This window comes from Accipiter gentilis, chromosome Z (genome assembly GCF_929443795.1).
Source record: "Accipiter gentilis chromosome Z, bAccGen1.1, whole genome shotgun sequence".
NCBI lineage: Eukaryota > Metazoa > Chordata > Aves > Accipitriformes > Accipitridae > Astur > Astur gentilis.
Window position 1 is genome coordinate 84,151,492 of NC_064919.1, and position 22,038 is coordinate 84,173,529.

At 43.3% G+C, this 22,038-nt stretch overlaps 1 protein-coding gene across 1 annotated transcript in view; it reads left to right on the forward strand.

The window, feature by feature from the left end:
- Positions 1-22,038, forward strand: part of SETBP1 (SET binding protein 1) — a 259,420-nt gene that overhangs the window by 41,076 nt on the left and 196,306 nt on the right. Inside the window, exon 4 of the mRNA XM_049795705.1 lies at positions 10,058-10,141. Coding sequence (XP_049651662.1) covers positions 10,058-10,141 — 84 coding nt within the window. The remainder of the gene's footprint in view (positions 1-10,057; positions 10,142-22,038) is intronic.

The following is a 22,038-nucleotide window of genomic DNA, read 5'->3' on the forward strand; positions in this document are numbered from 1 at the left end:
GGTCTGCTTTTCCTCCCCGACCGCCTTTCCCCACAGGGGCTTCCCCACCATGATCTTATGGAGCTCTAATGGTAATTATCGTCATCTCATGGCTCAGCAGTGTCTGCCTTGAGACAAACCAACCGTATGGCTTTTGATACCTATCTCAGTGCGAGGCACGTGTTTTCACGCACATGCTTCTGTGCTACCCGCAGTTTGCACTCTGCAGACAAAACCGAGATGAATTCTGCTCCCATTTCTTGGAGGTAAATACGTGCAAAACTAGGTAAGAGGACTGGAACGCAATTAAATTCCTTATCAGCACATGCACCAGCCTTTGCACGTGTATGCAATGTCTCATTACAAATTAAAAAAAAGAAAGAAAAAGCAGTAAAAGGTGTTGAAAAAGCAGTTCTCTTACTCCCTTTTCATTCTGCTGTGTAAATGGCTTAGTATCTGTCCTTTTTAGAAAACTATTTTTCAAGTTAATCTATATTATTTTTTTTTTAATCTTGAAGTTTTCATTTCAGCATGAAAAACAAACATAACTTCTGTTATTCCCACAGCTCTGCTCCTAGACCTTCTCCCGCAGCTGGCATGAATGTTTAGTGATGGTGAGCCATGCAGTTTCTTGAGCTACCCTCTTTTCTTTTTCCTTTTTAGAAAAAAAAAAAATCTCCATGCTCATCACCTTGCAGGGCTGAAAACTTTTCTGTGTTTAGAGAAGCAGTGCGGAAATAAAAATGTGTTTTGGGATCATTTTGCTTTTTCTCTTCTGGTTTCTTTATTTTCTTTTTTTTTTTTTTTCTTTCCTTTCCTCTTGTTTTGTAGGGTGAGAAGCTTTTAGAAATTAGTGTGCATCAAAACCAGGGCAGACCTGCAACTTCCCCCCACACCCAGTCACATCTCTCCTTGCTCTTCTGCCTGTTCTGCAGAATCGCCTCAAAAAAATGAGGCGATTTGGAAAGTTAAGGAAAACCTCAGCCCAGCAGCACAGTTGCTGTGCTCTGAGGAATCTGGGGGTTTTTCTTCAGCTCGGTTCAGGAGATCAGGATCTCCCTTTGCCTCCTGCGGCTGGAGGTTTCTCGGTGGGAAGCTCCTTGCTGGAGTGTGGTGCCTCCTTGCCAGGGGAGCAGCACATGAGCTGATCTCTCTGAACAGGTTAAATAAACAGGACTGTGTTTGGGTTAATTGTCACCGGTTCTGCTGCTCTCTATTACTGATCTATCTGGGAGCCTGGCCAAGGAGCAGATGCGAGAGACAGCATCATCACCTCCCTCCTCGTCCTCATTGTGTCTGGCTTTATCCTCCTTCTTCTTCTTCTTCTCCCCCAACCCCTTTTTCTTTTTTTTTTTTTCTTCTAATTTTTTTTTTTCCCTTTGGCTGAGCAAATAGGCCAGATGGCAGTGAGGGGAACAGACAACAAGTGAGCCATGGCATATGGGCAGCCTGTTTAATTTCGACTCCTGTTGGGAAGTAGCTTGCAGGGAGATAAGTTACAAAAGCAGCAGAGGAGGAGTGTGTCTTGGAGGGGAGGGGCAGGAGGACGGGGAGACCCTTTTTGGGATGAAGCAGCCCAGCTAAGGGAGCCTGGGGTGCAAGGGACCGAAGCCCTGGCCACATTCCTGACACAAAACAGTAAATTAGCTGTTTCCGTGTTAGTTTGTGCAGGAAGTCTTGTCGGCTACACATGGGAAGGAAAGATGGAGATGTCTGTCCTCAAATGAGGAGGAGGAGGAGGAGGACTATGTGTCTCCGATTTCCACCTTACCCACCCTCCCCCAGGCAAGCTCCAGCCAGTCTTAGGAGCTGTGATGTAGAGACGTTTGCTCAGCTGCAGAAGAGAAATCATGTTGTCCAAGATGATTTTTTATCTGTGCATAGGATTGTGTATGTTTTCCTCATACTTTACTCTAGGTATCAATGTGAGATCATCCACTGTAGGCTTCTTTGAAGCAAAAGGCATGACTTTTTAAGTTTTGTTAAAAAACTAAGTAAAAAGTTGACACAAAGCAAAATGAAAGGCAGCTTAGTAATAATGTAGTTTACAGCTGTTCCCCTTTCCCCTTCCCTTCCTTTTTGGCATTCACTTTTCTGTCTTTTGTTTTGCTTTTTGGATTCTATATGTTACCTATCAACTTTTTCTAGCTACTCACATAATTCGTGTATTTTGGATTTTTCTGACTGAGACCAAAGTGGGTCTTGCCTTCAATATGTCAATGATTTAGAAACAAAATTTGAGTTTATTGCACTAAATTACATATATGTGAGGCTTCCTGGCTTCATTTAGATGAACTGGGACTTTGGGAGACAGTGAGGAGGGGTAGGTGTACTTTTCTTAGGTTTTATAAATGTGTTGATTTTGCATCAGAACTTCACTGAAATGTAGCTAAAAATGTCTACACAATTTAGGAACTTGAAAAGTTTTATTTCCATTGATGCTCAATGAGACTTGGAGTGCCTTGGTACAGGCTTTTATCTCCTTCAACCCAGAGGCATTTTAAAAAATCTCTCATTTTGGCCAACAAGATTTGACTTTTTTTCTATTTGCTCCTCTTTGGTGGGAATGAGCATGGAATCCCAATAAAATTATCACACATGTGGACCATTTGGAGCTCTGTGAATATAATCAGCATCCTGACCGTCAAAGTGGGACCCTGGCTCGATGCCCCTGTGGATGGGATTCAGCTCTGAGCTCCATGCTTGTGCTTGGCAAGTTGGGAAAACTCTACAAACCAATTAGGTCTGGAAATCTCGAGCCCTTTTGGCAGGATACAGATAATCCTGGACCATGGTTGTGCTCTATGCCTGCACAAAGAACTTTTTATATGACATTAATTCTGCAGAGAAGTTTTTATACACCAGAGAGTCTGCAGAGAAATGATTATGCATCGCCAGCTTGGTGGAGCAGAATTTTAACTTCCAGCTCAGGCATTCCTCCACTGATTAGTTTTAACATGAAATAGAAACACAAGCCTGTGATTTATTCGTGAAATATTTAAGATAGATTGTTAAATTATTCAAATAGCAGAGTTTAAAGCAGGCAAGCAAGCAAAAAAAAAAAAAAAAAAAAAAAAAAAATGCAGCTCATCCAAATAAGATCTCAGTTTTCCTGAATTTGAAAAATGTACGTTTGGACTCACTAAATATCTGGGGAAAAAAAAAAAAAAAAGTGCTATTTCAGTGTGAAGAAAAATGTATTTTAAAATTAAAAATTTCAACCTTATTATCCTCCCAACAAACTTAACCTTGAATCTTTGTCTGATCCCTGCAGACTTTGTTTCATCTGTAGGACTAGGAATTGTTGCAGACCTCCATCATTTCTTACCAATCATCTACCACATCTTTGGGCACTCGCCCATCCTGGCTGCAGTTTTCCTCTTTTTACTGAAGCTAATTGAGAGGCTTTTTGTCTTAGTGTTGATAAACCAGACAGGGACTTCTTCGGTCTTCTCACCTGGGGTTCAAACATCACCTCATCTTGTGCTGCACGTAGAGTTAATCTTCTGTCTTACCTTGTGCTGGAGAAAAAGCTTGTTGCATCCGCTATACTTGTCTTTGCCCAGTTGCCCTCTGGTATCTGTATAACATTATCACAAGGTAAAAATAGAGCTGTCTTCTCCGAGGAGCAGATAGGGATCATGCTCACGGTCTCTAAGGACTCCAGAATTGTGGCAATAATAGTGTAGAAAAAGTGACATAAAGGGTGAGTAAAGCATAAAGTTTTTTTGTAGAGCTTTAATGCTAATTTCCCCAACTTTTAAGAATAAAATGTGTTTGAATTGCTGCATCCGAAGGAACATTTATTGTTTTCAGTTTCTGTGCACCTAAGTTTCTCCAGATTTGAGAGAGGTTACTAGCTCCCAGAGCCTTATCTATTCTGAACATAAGATCAGTGTGACACTTTAAAAGCAAAGGTGATTGGACTTTGACATATCTTCAGTGAAAACGCATGGGAAATGTGCATCAAAATCCATAGACGGCTTTGAAAAATTCAACCCTTTCTCTTCATCTACTCCCATTTCAGCACAAAAAAGAAGCGTTTTTCAAGTCTGACCTCCTCTAGCGAGCGCTCCGTCTTGGGCCGCAGCTGAGGAGGAGCAAACTTGCAAGGTCTGACTCTTTCAAACGTGTGGCAGCTGAAAAGAAGATAATTAGGACAGGCAAATCCAAACAGTACTTTTACAAATGGTATTTATCTTTTTTTGTGTGTGTGTGCATGTGTATCTATATTCTATTTCTCCACCTGCCTTCAAAGAGAAGCTGATAAAAAGGATTTGCTTGGCCTTTTTGTTGCTGTAGGGGGAAGGGTGCCATTTGTGTGCAGTGCTACAAGACAGATGCTGCAGGTGAAACTACCCCAGAGGAGGCAATCCTACCCGGAGGGGGCAACTCCTGGGACCGAAGCACTTCTTTTTCTTTTTCTCCTCTTTGTGGATTTGTTGTGCTGTGGGACCGGGTCCTTTATGACATGTAGGAGTGGGCAAGGGTTTATGGAGCAATCAACACCATCAGCAGCAACAGCAATCACATAACGCTTCAGCCTTTTGTAATAGATTTTGTGTGTGTGTGAGCTGAAAGTATGGCCAGGAGGGAAGGGGATGTGAAACGTTGGTTTGTTTTTTTTTAACCTTGGAAAGAGCCTGTCTGAGTTCCTTTATGCTTTTCAGGCTCAGGGATGAGAGAGAGCGTGTGTATGTGCGAGGGCGTGCGCGCGTCTCTGCCCATACAGTCGCTCAAGTGGGAAAAAACCCCATTTGCGGTTCACACAGGAGGAATTTCTGATGGAGACAACAGTGCTAAGCAGAAAGGCACATCCTGATCTCTAGCAAGTGAGGGGCACGCTCGCGCACACACGCACACACACATACTCTCCGGGCGCTCTGCATAATACGTGCAAAGCGCTGCCCTTTAATGAACGTAACCTATGGCGGCTGGGATGCAGCCGGCCAGACCTCGCCATTAATAAACTGGGAACATTCTTCTCCTTTTTAGTCCCTTTCAATGCCAGCCCTGCGGTTTGATCTCCCTTGAATGCTGCTCCCCCTCATTTGGGGCTCCAATTCTGAGAAGATTTGGCGCATTGTTTGAGGTCGCAGGATGTCGGATTGATTTCGAAGCTTTTGTATTGACTCTGGGCTCCTGAATGAAGCTGTCATGTGTGTCTGTGGTTGGCTAGCAGGCTGTCCGGCTGCAAGCTGTGCCTTCCTTTGTTGTTTAGGCCTCATTGAGCTGAGGGAAGAGGCTCATTTCAGGGTGATTTACCACCACCCAAACACCAGCTGTCTGTTGTACTGCCGCTTGCCTCCACCTTGGATTCAGTTCTCGTTTCCCTTCGTTTCTCCCCTTCTCCTCTCCCGCTCTACCACTGTAGGCACTTGGGCACCGGTTCTTTAAGACGCGTGGATCACCCTGACAGAACAGCGTAAAAACCGTAAACACTGAATACGTTGTTTTTCCCAACGTCATTTATGCACCCGTGGGGATTTTTTTCTTTAGGGTTCGCTGTTGCAGTGCTATACACATGTTTCTTCTTGGTGAAAAAATGAACTATGGCCCTAGGGAAAAAAAATAAATAATAAACCCACCATGTTATCTTGGCTTGTTACTAAGTAGCCCATAGTGAAAAACAGTAATGATTTTATTTAAAAATAGCTATTAAGCTCAGTGGGCAGACAGCAGAGTGAATTGCACAGCCTGCTTGGTGCAGGATGGCAGGGGAGGTGGCTGCAAATGTGCTCTCCAGTCCTGGAAACGTTGGGATATTTGGGTGGATGAAGAAGGAGTCAGAGGAGGACAGCATCGCCTCCCTACACGCTTGTCATTCCTGAGCAGGCACGATCGCTGTGTTTATGTGGGTATCATGCTGGAGAGCTATTTTGGTGGCGTAAGACAGGCGAGGAAGAAAAGGGAAGAGGCTGTGAAGCGCTGCTCAGCTCAGCTTCACAAAGCTCTTTCAGAAAAGTACTTCTCCGTGAAGAGCCAGGCTGCCTCAGCAGCTGAAATGCTGACAAAAGCCTTGGAAAGGCCACGCTGGAAGCTGTGCTATTCCCCAGGTTGCCATGGGCCAAGGCTCAGTTATCCTTTCTACACCTCACATTTTCAGCTGTTAGTTGGGGAGATTTTGAGGCTATTGCAAGGCAGGCGAGATAGAGACAGTATGAACAGCTGAAAGCCAGGGCCAGCTTTGGCCAGTGAGACCTTCCAGGGGCTAAGTGGAGATGGGTTGCGCCAGCTTCTTGGGGGTGAGGCTACTGCCAGTATTTTCAACGGCCGTTGCTCAAAACCAAGGAAGGCTGATGGAAACCGAGCAGGTCGGAGCCCAGCCGGACCTGCCAGCGGCTGCAAGGTACGTGGCATGGTGCTGCTAAGCCAAGCCTATCTCTCGAGCTGATCTTTCCAGCTGCCGACTTGGGAGAGCAGGAGGAAGACGGGATCCCCCAGTTAATCCCAGCCAACTCCTCCAGAGCCTGACAGCTCCATGGAGGCTCACCAGTGCCATGTGCGCTGTGTCTGATTCCTTTAAACGGGGCTGGCAGCTCCGTGTGGGACTGCTGTGGGCTCACCGCAGCCTCCGGGGCTGCCCCGGCGGCAGTGATTTGTGTGTGCCCCTGTGCCGCCCTCCGGAGCCACTGGCGTGAAACGAGTTGTGACCGGCCCTCATTTGATTTCTGGGTGACGCAGTTTGGTGTATCTCGACCACAGGCTGTTAAAACTGGCAACTGATCGGCTCCTGTCACCCGTGCAGCTGAGATAATTAAGCCTGTTACTATTATTATTGTTATTTTTCTTCTTTTTCTGCAAACATTGGCCAACTGCTAGAGCCTGTGGTGCAAGGAGGAGGGTGAGGCTCCCTGTAAGAGGTGGGATAAGGGACAGAAAGCCTTTGCATTTCAGTGCTCACCGAGGACCCTTCTTGCTCTTTGCCTTGGAGAGGGGGATGTCCGATGATGGGTGGGAGCCAGCAAAAGGCAAAACGAGCTCCTCCATTGGAAATCCTTGTGCCTACCTGCTTCTAAACCAGAACATCACATCAAGAGCAGGCAGCACAGGATCATTTAGTAGCAATATATCTCTGAGCTTTCAAGATCACTGTACTCCTCCCTGATCCTGTTATTAAAAGGCCACGAAACATGGAAATGAGGGTCCATAAATTAAGACCAAACATCTGTAGTACCCAGTGAGATGAGGCTCCTCTCTTTGCAGTGTTGTCCTCTCCCTCCCCTGTAAGCATCAGGCGCTGCTGGACGAAGGAGGGAGGGATATATTAGGAGGCAACAACCACAGCAGGATAGTCCCAGCGAGGTGTTTTAATTTCTTAACAAACTCCTTGGGCACTAGAAACTGTAAAATAACATACAGATAAACAAACAAAAACTCACTGACCCTTAGCACCCTGGAGGGCTCTGTTTCAGATCGCTGAATAAAAGCTGAAGTTGCACATGCATGTTTAATGTAACACAAGGCGTGTGCTGCGGAAAAGCGTGCTTTCTTCTAATCTGGTTCCAGACAGAAGCATCCAAACAGAAGCCCCTTTCCCTATCCCCACTGAACTGCTTGGTGTATGCGAGGAAACCCCTGAATGACAAGGCCTCCATCTGCTCTTGAACGGAGTTGCGACTGGCTGCAAATGTTGTCCATATGCTTTTTTTTTTTTTTGCCTTTCAACTTAGCTGCCTAATGTTAGACACCTATCCCCAAATTAAGCATCTGCTCATAATAAGCTGTCCTAAAAAAAAGGTGGAGGTAGTAGCTAATTCAGGCAATGAGCATTAGGGAAGGTGCATCTGCAGCTGGAAAAGGAGATGGGATTATTCATCCAATGCATTGCTTTCATTTGCTTTTTTAGGGAATGGAAGAGCCCCTTCATTCTTGTACTGTCAGGGAAAAAAGAAAAAACTGTCAAGTGTTGGGTTCATATTTCTTCTCTGCTTTTGATTTTCTAAGTGACTGTGTGCAACATCCTACAATTTCTCTCTGTTAAATAAAGCTGGTGATATTTCCAGATGGAGAGGAGAACAGAGCAATAGTTTGCCATGAGCTCAGGTTGCATGACAGTATACCTTAGAAGCCAGAGAAGTGTCTAAAATTGTTTTTTTTCTTTCCTTGGTTTGTGGTGTAAAAAGGGCTGGAGTATCTTTTTCAACATAATGACTTTACAGTGGATACTGGTACAAGTTGACCATCAGCAAGTCATGTATGGATCCAGTTTCCTAAACACAGGTCTGTGTTGCTGCTATAGGCACCCTAAGGTATCCTGGCTGTCCATCAGCTCCCTGTTAGGAAATGTGTGGATATCCCTTAGGTCCTTTTGTATCTGTAACTTGTCTCGTGTACTGTGGGGTGTCCAGAAAGTCGTCTTTGGTTAGACAGACAAGTCTCTCCCTATGCCTCAGTTTTCTATCTCTAACATAATAATTTAATATAATTGCTTTACATTTTAGTTTAATCACTTCTTTCTGGGGAATGGTTTTTGAATTCGAGAGATTACAGACTAATTGTCGAAGGACTGTAATAATGAGGCAGAGCAAAATACCTTTATAGATGGGAGTCACAGGCAGAGGATAAGAGTTGGAGGTAGTCCCCTCAACACCTCAAAGTATGACAGGTTGTAATCAGCAGCCCGAACATTGGGTGTTTTAGTTAGGTATCAGGTGTAGGTACAGTCTTTTCAGTGTCTTTTTTTTTTTTTTTTTTTCCAGCATCTCTTTTGGAAAGAGGAGAAAAGATAATTTTTGCACATATTCTGACCTTGCTGGGACTTGTGAGATGCTGGGGTCACCAAGTAAGAGATCTCACCACACCTGGCAGGTTGCAGTCTCTCAAGAGGTGACCAGAAGTTTATCTGCCTGTTTATAATTCCTGCCACCAAGGGTCTTCTCTCTTCCATGCCCTGACATTGAGCAATGGCTGCAATTCATATTAATCATGCCCTTTCCCTTCCTCATCATTTAGGGCAGAGCGCTTCCACTTGGCTAAACTCATTAACTACTTTAATATTGAGGTCTCCTTTTCCATATAAATTTATCCAGCTGAAATCTCGTGACTCTCCATGGCCGCACATCAGCAGATGCTGAGAGTGTTTATTTTTCAGCTGCGGACAGCAAAAGTCTGAAAAAAAGACAATGTCTTTGTGTGTATGTCTATGGGAAAGCAAGTAAATGCAATGGGTTTGTGGGGACTCAATTGGCTGTGTTACTGTTTGAGCTCAAGGAACATTTTGAGCAAACCAGGAGTCCCAGCCCCTTTCTGCCATGGTGTTTTATCAAGATGTCCAGATCTAATAAGCTTCACCAAAGCGACTCAAATCATCCCCAGAAAAGAACCACGTTAATGTGAGGGATTTTGCTGCTCGGATCACACTCAGTCCGATGGGTTGTCAACAAAAAGAAGGTGTTTGAGCTCAGCTTATTTCCCAAACTGTTGGTTGTAGACAAAAGGAGGGTGACGGGACCCTGTTTCTTTGTAAATCTCCATTGGCCCCAGCACGTTATTGACGTTGCAGGGTCTGTGCCAGCAGTTTTGGGTGAGGGTGGGCTGTTGAATTCCTGGCAAGGACTTGCCAGTGGTTATTTGGACAAGTTGTCCTAATGAGGGCAAGTCACACCTGTAGACTTTATTTCACTAAATCTAGCTACGCTAGAAGCAAGTAAACACTAACCTGGTAAGGGTGAACAGGAATGTTGGTGTATGAGCTTTACCTCAAGTCACTCCGGTTTGGTAATTGTACTCTCTGAGCATGATAGATTTGTTCCTGTTCATGCATGTGTATGAAAATATTGAGTTAAAATAACCTGTTCCTTTTCAGCTTGGCTTGCCCATATTCCCTCTGTGTTTTTCTACACACCTTGCTTTCCTTCTGCGTCTGTCCCTGATGCTGTGATATTGGCCTTTGGGGAATTCTCCTTGGCAGCTTGGGAGCTACCTCTCTGTGGAAGGGTATCTCCCAGAAATGCAGGATGAGTCCACAGGCTTCCCTAATGCCCTTTCTTTCCTTGCTTCTGGTCATAAATACAAGCCTCTCGGTCTTCAGTGGTTCAGACTGTGTTGATGTTTTTTCTTGCCTTATCTCTTATAGGGAAAAGTCATTGGAGATGCAAAACTTCTCATGAGTTGTGGTTGCAGAAAAGGGAAAAACGCTCAAGTGAAAGACTCAGATCAGGTCAGTCAATATGTACCTTAACTGGTGGAAATAAAAGAATGTGTTAACATCTGGTTGAATTGAACTGTGCTGTTGCATATCAGGGTTCCTGGACACAGAGTCCTTGGCATGGTTGACAATGATACAACATTAATGTTTTTGTATTTGTTATTTGTAGAAAAACCCTCAAGCAAGATCAGGGATTCATTGCACTAGGAACTGTTAATGCCCTAGCCTGACTTATTCCCATCTGGTTTATTTATTCATGAATTCTGTTTCTTTATAAAAATCCACTCCAGGCAATGCCTTTCTTAAAGAATATTGCACTTCCTTGCTGGGTAAATGCATGCAGCCTTTGGTCTCATACTATAGCTGCCTGGATGGGCGATAGTTACAGAGAAACGTGCCATTCGTTGCATGCTTTTGTTCTGAAGTGACACCATCACAAGAACATTCTTTATTGAGGTTCCTCATGATAGACATGTAAAAACTTGTTCACAAACCGATGGCCAAGTTTCAATATTCATTACTTGGAATGAATGGCCCCTTATTCTAAAATTGGTCAAATTGACGTCAGTGGGACCACTTGTAGGGTTCAGTAATTGCAAGCGAGGTGGACTGCGCTCTGAATGACAGCCAGCTGGTGGTCTCTTCCTACCTCCTACCATTCTGCCCTTATTCAGACCAGCCAAGTTTGTCCCTGTCAAAATTTTCAATTATTATGACCTTCCGGCTTTGTAGCTAAAGAGAAGTTTGAATCCAGAGAGCATTCTTTCCAAAGATGAAACAAAATTTTATCTGAGCAGAAACATTTTCTAAATATTGAGTCATCCCAATGTGGTAGAGTGAAGTGGTTGATCTCAAATATCAAATAAATTTGCTCTCTAATGTCCCTTGTGAACAACGTGTGACCAGGTATAGACATGAAACAGATTCAAACAGTGTCAACAAAGCTCCAGGAACTCCCAATAATTTACTGATGGGAAAAGAGATGAATTCTCAGGAAGAAAAATGTTTTTCATTTTCAACATGCATGTTCATCAACCCTAATTAATAACAAAGTCTCTGAGCATTGTTTGTTAATGTCTGAGAAGATCTGAGAACAGATCTATCTATCCTGCGGTGGGCTCTGTTGTGAGGAACATTGGTCACACTTACAAATGCTTTGTAGGATTGAGTCTTTCACTGATGTTTAGGTTTTTTTGTTCCTTAATTAGTATTTTCAAAATAACAAATTCATTGTCATGAGCTACATTATCAGTTCACCATCAAGACAAGGATTCATATTACTTTTCTTCAAAGAATAGCTTCCCATTTTCTCAAATACAACTTTAATTTTCTCATGTTGAAGTTCTAACACATCAGGAGAAAATTAATTTAGAAATGAAACACTTTAACCAATTTTAGTCTTTTGTATTTTGATGTACTCTGGTTGAATCACTCTTGATTTACAACAGGACTAGAGCAGCGTCAGACCGCTTGTAGTAGAGATTAAAAATGAAATGGGAACACCTTGATTGCAGAGAGGTTTTACAAAACACTATCACTAACAAACCCTGAGCGTTGGACCTAAAAGTCTTTGATGGCAATACTTTAATTATAGAGTAGGCAATAGTTTTTGGAGTGGAAAAAAATCCCATTCTCTTTTATGATTTCTGGGACAGTGATAAACCATTCTTTGAGTCTGGTCACTTTCTGAAATCTAATTTTTGATGTCTAGTGATGTGTTGACCATCTCAGTAATTCTTTTTTGCTGTATCAGCATAAAGTATTGAGCAAGTGCTTGCTCCAGAGGCTGTAAAACTCATTCATTGTGCCCCTGGCAGGTTCCTGTCAGTATTTCAGGGGACAGGAGGCGGATGGGGGGGAAACTAGTACAGGAGGGTGGGTGGCAGTGTGGAACATTTGTCTGTGAATGCAGGACCTCAGCTCAGCTTATAAATTATCCCCTGGGCCTTGTAGATAAACACAGACTTCTATGGTGACATCGGCTGGGAAAGGCAAACACTTGCAGACGATTGTAGGCTAATCCTTCAGGACACTAATTGCCAGAAAACCAAGGAAGCATTATTTTAGGAACAGCTTGTTTCACTTTGTGAAGTGGAAAAACCCTGCACTGGATTTAGTTTTGTTTGCAGAGCTTTACCCCCTCCTCCTGCACCCTGTCTCAGATTTTAAAGATTTACCTTCATTATTGTTGTGGGGGCTTTTTCTTCCCCCTGTTTTTTATCTTGCTTTGTGTTTTCCTGTGATGCCTCTGTAAAGTTATGTGAAAATGCAACTTAGTTTTCATTTTCATGAACGTATGCATAAATAGTTATGTGGGGTTTATATCATTAGGTATTTAAAGGTTTGGGACTAACCAGCTACTTTTCAGCTGAATTTTTGTGAAAGGTGATGATGCTTCGTGAAGTTTTTAATTTTATTCATTTTTTCAAGTCAATTTGGAAACTTACAAGAAGTTCTAGACAAACTGCCCCACCAGTGAAAATCCCCAGCTGAACCAAGTCATGACCCTATTGCTGAGGATTTAATTTACTGACATTTCTCCAATATGCCTCTAGAACAGAAGGCACTTTAACCTCCTTGACCTGAGATTTGCTTCCTTGAGTCTGGCATCCACAGGCACCTACCTGCATGGTATTTTCTATGGTGCAATTCACCAGCGTGTAAATCCTGGCCCCGCCACTGTTGAGGGCAGAAGTCCAAACAGGCTCACATGGGTCTGGGATTTCACAAGAGTCACAAGGAACCCAACCTTCATGTTGGATTTGCACCAAAGCAGGAGAGGGACTGGTGGTCTGTGTTGTATGGCCTCCCAGTCCAAATCAAACCCTACAAGATGAGGCAGAAGGCTAAGCAGTGCAATATAAATCCCACAAAAGCTTTGAAAACCTCGAAGGGAATACAGCTGAGTGCACTGAAGAGCTAGAGTCCCGTCCTCCACGGATGGTCTTAATGAAGCTTTGGGTTGGTGAAGCGGGATGACTGAGAGGAGTCCCAAAATCAGGCCACCTCTTGGCAGCAAAACCCCTATGTCCTTGGCTGCCATTAACACCACTGCCAGTTGTTTGTGTGCTTTGTGGGAGTGAAATTCATCTGTGCTCCAAGGCCCAGAACCAAGTCTCTGCACCACAAACATCCTACTGTAATTGTAAGGTTCATATATGCTCTTCAGAGTGGTTATTAGTTTCCCAGTAATTTATGCCTCCCCATAAATTATTATACTGTTGCTTATTATTTGAGGTGCGTTGTTGCATAAGAATGGCAATTCCGGAGTAGGATTTCCTTGTGCTAAGTAGTATATTAACATAAAGCAGGAAAGATGGTTCCCAGGGAGTGATTTCATTTGTGTACTTTCTGAGGAAAGTAAAATGTCATTTAAAAACAGGGGAAAAATGTGTGGGTAGACAAATAATGTGCATATTAGAGGTATGCATAAGGTTGAGAACCAGAAGTAGCAGAGCACTCCATATTCTTAGCACATGCAGCTCTGCCTTCTCAGAGTTTAGTTTTATTTATTTTCTGTTCCTTCTCCCAAAAGGTAGGAGGCTCATCAATGTTTAACTGCTCTTACCCTTTGAGTATTTTCTTTTTTCTCTTTGCTTAACTTTTCTGGTAGTTCGTGTGAGCTCAGGTGTTACCGAGAAGTCAGATCCCCCTGTCCTTCCTTGTGTTTGTTTTTGGTTTTAATATGACAAATGTATGCCTCCTCTGGAAACGGTATCCATGCTGCAGAGTAATTATTTAGTGAATGGTGGATCCAGTTCATGTTGGCAAGGATCAGATTAATCATTATTAATCATGACCCCTCCGACAGTAACCTCATCCCTTGCCTAAGTGCTGCTCTTTATTAAGAAGTAATAGCTATTAGGGGATGGCTGGGCCACCGCTCTCGTTGCACCACCACAGGGCTCGGGACTTCTGGCAGGAGGCAGAGGAACTCGGTTCAAAATTAAAAATAGATGCACATGGTCCACGTTCCAGAAATGAAATAGGCAGCTTCCCCTGTGGGCTTCTTTGGCCTTATCTGAATGTCCTCCTTTCCCCTGAAGCCTCCTGAGAGTTTGCCTCTTTCCAAAGGTTGAATTCAGTGTTGGGGATGAAATAATCTCTCTGATGCTTTTTTATTTGTCCGCTTGATTTTCTTTTTTACACTTAGGTAGATCCCAGTATAACCTAATGCACGTGCAGTTCTTGCAAGAATAAGATTTTAAGGTCTATTCTAGTGGTTGTAGCAGGTTTCAACAGCTGATGAGACTGCAGATGAGCTTAGGTCTCTGGGACTCCAGTTGTACCAAGCAGACCCCAAACCAACCACCTTTTTTGAGGATTTCTGGATTCCTTGAAGAAACACTGCGCTGTTGAGGTGAGGCGTGCAGCGCTGTTCATCTTGTGCACAAAGTTGTGAGGGATCTAGCTTCTCTCTCCAGGTCACTGGACTGGGGATTGTAGGCCTGTATATGTGTGTATATATATATATATATATACATATATATCTCAAAGTGGTATATCACTTGTGTCACCAGTGCTCTGCTGAGAGTAGACAGTAGGTTAATTCACAATTATTCTGGTTTTCCTAGCAGTACAGGTTCTTTTTAAGAAGGTGAGGCAGTGCTATCAATGGTTGTCATCATTATTTCACCAAAAGCACAGTGACTTAAGTACTGGATTCAAACCAATCTCCCCAATCCCTCCACCACCAAAATCCACCTAAATTACTTTTTAAAATGTTTTCATTGACTGTATGGCAATCCAGGACAAAACCTGTTAGAAGAGAGCAAAGGAAAAAAAAAACATCTTCTGTCTCCATCTAGCTCTTTGGTACCTGGAGGGTAGCAGTAGAAACTTGGAGCAAACCTGCCACACTCTTTTGATCTCTGCCAAAGTTGTTGTGGGAGTAACACTGTTTAATGGTTGAAGGAATTTATTGAAGAATAAAAGTACCAGCAAAGACAAAGGGACCAGTACAAATTATCTGGTAAACCACTGTCAAATTTTACATGCTCAGGGCTACTGGTAATTTCCCGTCTTAAAAAACAGGGGGGGAGTTTGGAGGGGGGGGGAAGGAGGGTAAAAAGTATATAAATAAAGCCACCTCTTTAAATAGCTAACTGGCCTGGCCTGAACTGTGTCAAAGCTAAGTTCCTTTGGCAGCCAGCGCTGTAATATCTGTTGAGGGTGTAGCAGAGCGCTGAGACGAGGTTTTAGAGAATCTACCTTAGCTTTGGTGGTTCTCCCTTGCATTCTTCCGCTTGCCAGCAAGAAATGCACTGTAGCACAAAATGAGGGAGTGCAAAGGGAGCGAAGATATGCTGTCCACCATCTCCTGCTCCAAGTTTATGGAAGAGTTTGAATCTCTGCTTGAAAAATCATTGGATTCTGCAAAGGTTATAAAAAGCTAAAACAAGAAGTAAAATACGAAGAGACAGGATGTTAAATGTCTGAGGTGTCTGGGTAGTAAAGTACCCTTAAAAATATTTTGTTCATTGAATAAATCAGTCTAGGTGATCATACAAGGAACATGGGACTGTAGGAAACTGTCCTGGATCATCCAGTCCTTCGAGATCTCACGAAACTGTGACATATAGCACCACTGATAAACGCATCCATTTGGGCACTGGTACGTGTTAAAAGCAAACCTTGTAGCCCTGTCACTACACTCATCCCACCAATTAATCTTTTACTTAAAAAAATACTCACTCATATAATACTTCTGCATCTTGTTCCTGCTGAGAGATCAGGGTGTGTCCCCCCCCCCCCCCCCCCCCGCCATGATATGAGTGTTTGTCTCAGCAAGGTGGACCACCTTTGCTTTTCCATTCACACACTACAATTTTCTTGCTGCTGGCGGTGCTGTAGGGGGAAAACAGTTCCACTTGGCGAACCAAAATGCTGTAGAAAATTCAATCTCAGCTTTTAAAAGCTGGAAATCGCTTCCTCTCAATGGGATCTGATTGGGGACGAGGTATTTGAATGAGAGACTCACCAGCTGCCTTTTCTCTGGACCTCCCAATTTCATACAGCAGTTGTGCTTTGGTAATTTCTGAATCTAGTGCTAAGCATCTGTGTTCCTGGTGGCTGGGAAAGTTTTTTGGTTTCATTCATCTGTTTTGTGGAATTGAAGCAGTTGTGAAATGGAAGTTGGGTGGATAAGTCCCCATTCTTTGGATTTGTGTAAGTTTTGGAGGGATGATGTTATGAAAGAAACTTCCTAAATGTAAGCCTTCAAACAAAAGAGATTGAGGTTATGGGTGTCCTTTACAAGTTCAGCTGTAATAGGTTTGTATCGCAGTGGGTTAACACCTCCCTTCATACAATGCCATTGATAAGCTGACATTTTGAATGACCTTTTATAACCACCTATTTCCTTTTCTCACTCATTTTATGAATAGTCTTGTACTCACTTCAAGAGTTTCCCACCTTGTGGTCTCCTCTTACAGCTCATATTAATTTCAAAATGGGTTGGGCTTCCTGTAAAGTGTCGCACAGTGCCGACGGAAGTTCAATAGAGCCTTTCCTTTCTACAGGAAGGGGGGACCAAAAACTCATACTGCCCTTTTTTGCAGGAACAGCTTCAGAAATAGCAGTCAACAAGTTGCTGCTTTTTTTTTTTGTTCTTTTAAGGCTTTTCTGAATGCTTGCTTTAACATGGTGCCCTGCCCCTGTTGGAGATGTAAAGCTTAGGGCTCAGACCTTTTCTAGTGGGTGATGATCCCATGGCACTTTCCCTCCTGAGTTGGAGCACGCGAGTCCTGATGATGTTTTCTCCAGGCTCTCATTCAGGATATGTATTCTGCCAACTTGACTTGATCCTGTGCCTTCAGTGGGACACATTATTCTTCACTTCTTGCCCTAAATTGCTGTGTACTGCCACCTTGCATTGATGGGTCCTTTGTTCCACCTTGGAGGTAGGTTCATTTTGGTGGTGGATGAAGGGAGGCTGTACGGTTTTGAAAAGCAATTTGAGAGCCCTCTGAATGAAAAGTGCTTCACACATGAAAAAATTAGTGTTATCAATTGTCATCATCAGCCTCAAATCCTGAATTTGAAAGGGTCATTTATACTCCTCAAAGGCAAACACGCAGCAGCATGCGAAAAGAGAACTAAAGCAGCCAAAGAAAATGCTGCCTCATGTCATTTCAGGCTCTGCAATCCCAGGGAGCATTAATAACTATTTTGTTGTTTTCACTGATCTCTCTACATGGGCAGAGAGGGAAAGAATCGGGAGACAGAAGCTGCACTGCTGAGCTGCCCCAAGCGGTCTCACACCATCTACATTAGCCGCTTACCTGCTGCAAGGAGACTCAACCAGGGCAGGGACAACATGCAGATGAATGAGGCAAAGGCACAGGTGAAGATTTGGACTTGTCCATTTGATTATGATATAGTAAGGACCGTCTTTCCCCATCGCTCTCTGGCATGCTGGCTGCATTTGCTGACTTTCCCACTCTGTCTTGTTCTCATTTCCCCTTAGCAGATGCCAACGTGTGAAGACACCATGGCAGGGTCAGTATCAGTCAGCCACCTTTTAGATGACAGATGCCATGTGAATCCAGATCCCATCTACTCTGAGGTTCATGCAAACTGAACGGCCTGCTCAGAGCTGCTGAGAGCTGTGAGGTGCAAGGAAAGTGCAAAGGCTTTGTGTGGGGCGGCAGATGGAGAGAAGGACCCGCTTGTTGGTTGCGGTGTTGTGCTTGCAACTTTGTGGAGCACTTCACGCCTATCTCGGCATGGGTGCAAAATGCTACCCAAGCAGAATGCTGACAGTTTGCACCCTCCTTTTACTCACATTGTACCAGAGTCAATGTCAAGACAAGATGAAATTCAAGTCCTAAATCTCAGCAGGTCATCTGTCTGGAGTTGTACCCAATATGGTTCTGCATTCAGCAAATATTCAGTCATGACATGGGTTAGTCACAGAAGATGTATTCAGTTGAATTTTCCAGCGGGTCAGGCAATCGCTTTGCCTGATTTTCTTCTGGGAGCCTGTTCTGCTGTTGGGTTGACCCTGCTGATAGGAGCATTTTTGTGTTGCTCCATCTAAACAGTCTTTTGTTCCTTATATCTTTTTACTCTTTCTTATATCCCAAGTCATGAGTTTCTTGTTCATGCATACAAGTCTGGTTTGGTGAGAGGCAGTAGCAGCCTAAGATACGTGTTCACCTTGGGTTTAAAGTTCCCTTATATAGGTCAAAATCAGTTTTTAAAACATTACCTCCTAGAAACCACTCAGAAAGCTCTGTCAAATAAAACTGGAACCAAAGTGGTCTTTGTAGAAGAAAAAAAATTCCTTGTGCAGGGGAGAAATCATTCAAGCTATAGTTTGAAAGTATAGTAGGTGGAAGAAGAAATGGTTCAGTGTCTACAGAGTCGGCTCACCCTTCACACATGCTGGTTCAGTCCCTCAGTCTGCCACAGGTTTACTACACAACCAGACGTGTGATTTAATTCCCGCAAGACTTCAACTCTTTTTATAAAGCAGTGAAAGCAGCACGGATATCCTTCATGTTAAAGACTGGGGAGTGCTTGGACATTAGCGTGGTGTAGGCCTTGCCTGAGGTAGGTTAACTGGCTTGAAATATAGCATGGCTCCTACTAGCACCCTGACAGAGGGATGTTTTATTCTTTTTTAATGTCACATCGTAGAAAGAACCAGACAAAAATCTGATCTAAAGTAGGAAAAAGAAAAAGCCATATGATTCGCTGCAGGTCTAAATCCCCTCTGCAACTGGTTCCAGTCTGGAGAATATATTCACAGCTGGGTTATAAACCCTCAAAACCAGACAACATAACCTTAACTAACACAACATTACTAAGGCACTGCTGTAATGGGATCATTCTGCTATGGCTTATGGGCACGTTTTAAGTGTCATCAATTCAGTCTACAACTGGAGGCTGTTAAGTGCAAAACCATTTTAGCAACTGCATCTTACATGCAGGAATGATCGAATATTAATGGCTTTTCTTTTGTTGAGAAAAAATACGGAGAGAAAAATGAAAAGCCACAGGAAACCTCACTGTCCTTCCTCAGGTAGTTAAGTTCATTTTTGGAGGGCAGCAGGATCAGTCTAGCAGCTGAGTATTGGTGTAGGCAGCTGGGAAATAGGCTCTCATTCTCCAACGCTGATCTGTTATACAAGCTTAGCCAAGTTATTTTATCTTAGTTTTCCTTCTTAGTCTTATCTCTTCAAGGACGTGAGTTATTTGACAGAGTAGTTATTTCACTCCATTGCTAGAACAGGTTAGACTCTACCTGCACGACATTGAGACTGAGCAAATAGGGAAAAGCTATGAGGCCCTGTGTTTTGTCCCACCAAAGATGCCCATCATGGCTATTTTGGTAGTTGATGTCAAGCCCTTTAAAAAGAGCCTAAAATGTTTTGCAACTGACTGGGAAATGTGATTACCTTACCCCCAAGCTGGGGTCAGAAAAGGTGATAAAATTAACTTTCCCAACCATATGCCCTTCTCAATACGCCCTGGGCTGCTTGGTCTTTTACCTTGTCACACTGTAGACGTGGGAAAACATGTGATGATGAGATGGTGCAAAAGTTTCCATTTGGTTATGAATACTTGTATTGTCTATAGGTGTTAGGGGCCAAGACTTGGGTAAGTGTCCTGAGGCTGCCTGAGTATCCATGCAAACAGGATGACAAGATGTTAGCCGCTTTCCGTGAACTCTGTGTTCCCCAGTGCTGCAATGTCGGAGCTGTTGTAGTCTTTTTGCAGGGCACTCCTATGGTTTGACTTTAGATGACTGACTGACGCGTTGTTGAGGCATCCGTATCTCCCTCCACTGACTGTGTCCGGAGTGGAGGCCCTCAGTTGAACCACGGCTATCTTCATAAGAAAGTGAATTGAAATATCTCTCTCAACATCCTCCCTAGAGGTCAGTGGTTGTACTTAGAAAAGAAGGGAATGATTCCTGATAAATAACAGCATGCAAAAGCTTTTATATTCTCTTTTTATCATTATCAAATCATGCTGAAGAGGCTGCAAGGTGAAGAAACTCTCAAACTTCATTTTTGAGAAGCTGCTAGGATGAAGACAGGGAATTTCAAAATCAATACTGAAGCTTGTATTCCAAAGAGCAAATGGGAGAGTCATTATAAGCTGCTTTACTTCTCATCTCTAATTCCCCATATTCATAACTTAAGCCCTGTCATTTGGATTTATCCTCTGTGGCCTGCAGTGACACTAGGAAAAGTCCTTCTTTTTAATTCTGTGGCAAAAAAATAACAACGCTGCAGGGTAGGATCGTATCCCCACAGAAGTTTAGGGCTTAAATGTTTCATGTTGGGCACCAGATTTTGCTGTCTTCTCCCCCTCCCATTTGTCCCCCTCCTCCCTCCTCTACTGTTATGCATCAATCATCCTCTTTCCTAGAGGCTAGGATACAAACAGTGTAATCCCGGAGAGAAAGGATACTGATACAGCCAATCCTGCACATGACTATTGCTCTGTCCTTGGAGATGTCATCACTAAATCTGATGATAGGCTTTTGCTGATGGGAGTGTTTCACCTAGACTGGAGAAAGCAATAGGGGCGGTAATCTAAGAACCCAGCTTTGTCATCCTTGGGTGATCTGTTGTATCTCCAGCCACTTCTCCTATTTTAAGTGGATTTCTAAACTTGTCTTTCCTTTATTACTTCTTGGTTTGTCTACTTGGCACTTACAGCATCATAAATACAGTTTCCTCACTGGCAATATTTTTAATTATGACCTGGAAATGAACCTTAGACCTGACTCAGCCAACCCAACTGAACTATTCATAATACCTAAAGGACTGGTAGTGGTGGTGAATTAACTAATGCTTTAAAATAAGGAAGGCTTCCTGTATAGGCTGTTTTTTGGAGAAAATACCACAAGCTCAAGTGCTATTCTGTTAAGTGGCCTTCAGAAGAGATTTTTGGGTTTGTTGGGGGCTTTTTTGGTTTGGAAGTCAGGAATGTGTTTAGAGGAGGTGGTGTTACTCACCTCCAGAAAAATCCCACAACAGTGTATTCAGGATAAGCTGATGAACAAGGGTTGACTTCTGGCAAGTCCAGGCAGTGACAGCTTGTTCCAGCAGCACCGTCTCCCTGCTCCTGTGTTTATTGAACCGGACTTGAGATCACATGATATTCAGCTGGCAAGTTTGGGAATGAACTTTGGTGGGAACCCAGTACTTTCTCTCATCTGCTAAGCCCTTATTAAAGCCCACTATTACTTTTGCTAACTCCCCTCCGGACTTCGAATTACTCTGCAACGAATATAGCACACGTGAGTAAGAGCTTAAGGTCTTGCTCACTTGGGTGGTCCCATTAAAAAGACCAGGTTTGCTGTCTTGGCTGCAGAGCCATTCCAAACATTGCTGCTATTTTTCTTGCCCCAGCATTTCTCACCTGACTCTTTTTTTCTTCTTTTTTTTTTTTTTTTCTTTTTTTTTTTTTTTTCTTCTATGCCCAATCTATTAATATGCATTTTAACCAGTTAACTTTGGAACCAAAATATTAACTGCATAGGAGGCAGCATTTCTGAAGGTTCATAAAATATGTATCGGAGCTGGGAATATAAAATGCTCCCATTTTGTAGCAGACAAAATGTATAAAGTGCTGAGTGAAAATTGAGAGGAACCCAACTTAAACCTTTGAAAATCACTGCCAGTTCCAATGTGCTGTATTTATTTTGACTTGGAAGGCTCAGTCTGGTCCAGATGAGGTCATTTGGTTGAGAGCACACGTGTCCGCGCAGAGCCGGGAGGGAGGGAAGCCTGCAGGATTCTTCGGCTCCAAGGTGTTGAGCTGCCAGGGAGCAGTGGTGGGAGCAGGGCGGACAGCCCGTCTACGTGTTGATCCTGGCATCAGAGCGTAACGCTGGGGGTGGAGGTGTTGTAATGTTTAAGTTGATTTCTTTTAAGGCAGGCGGGACA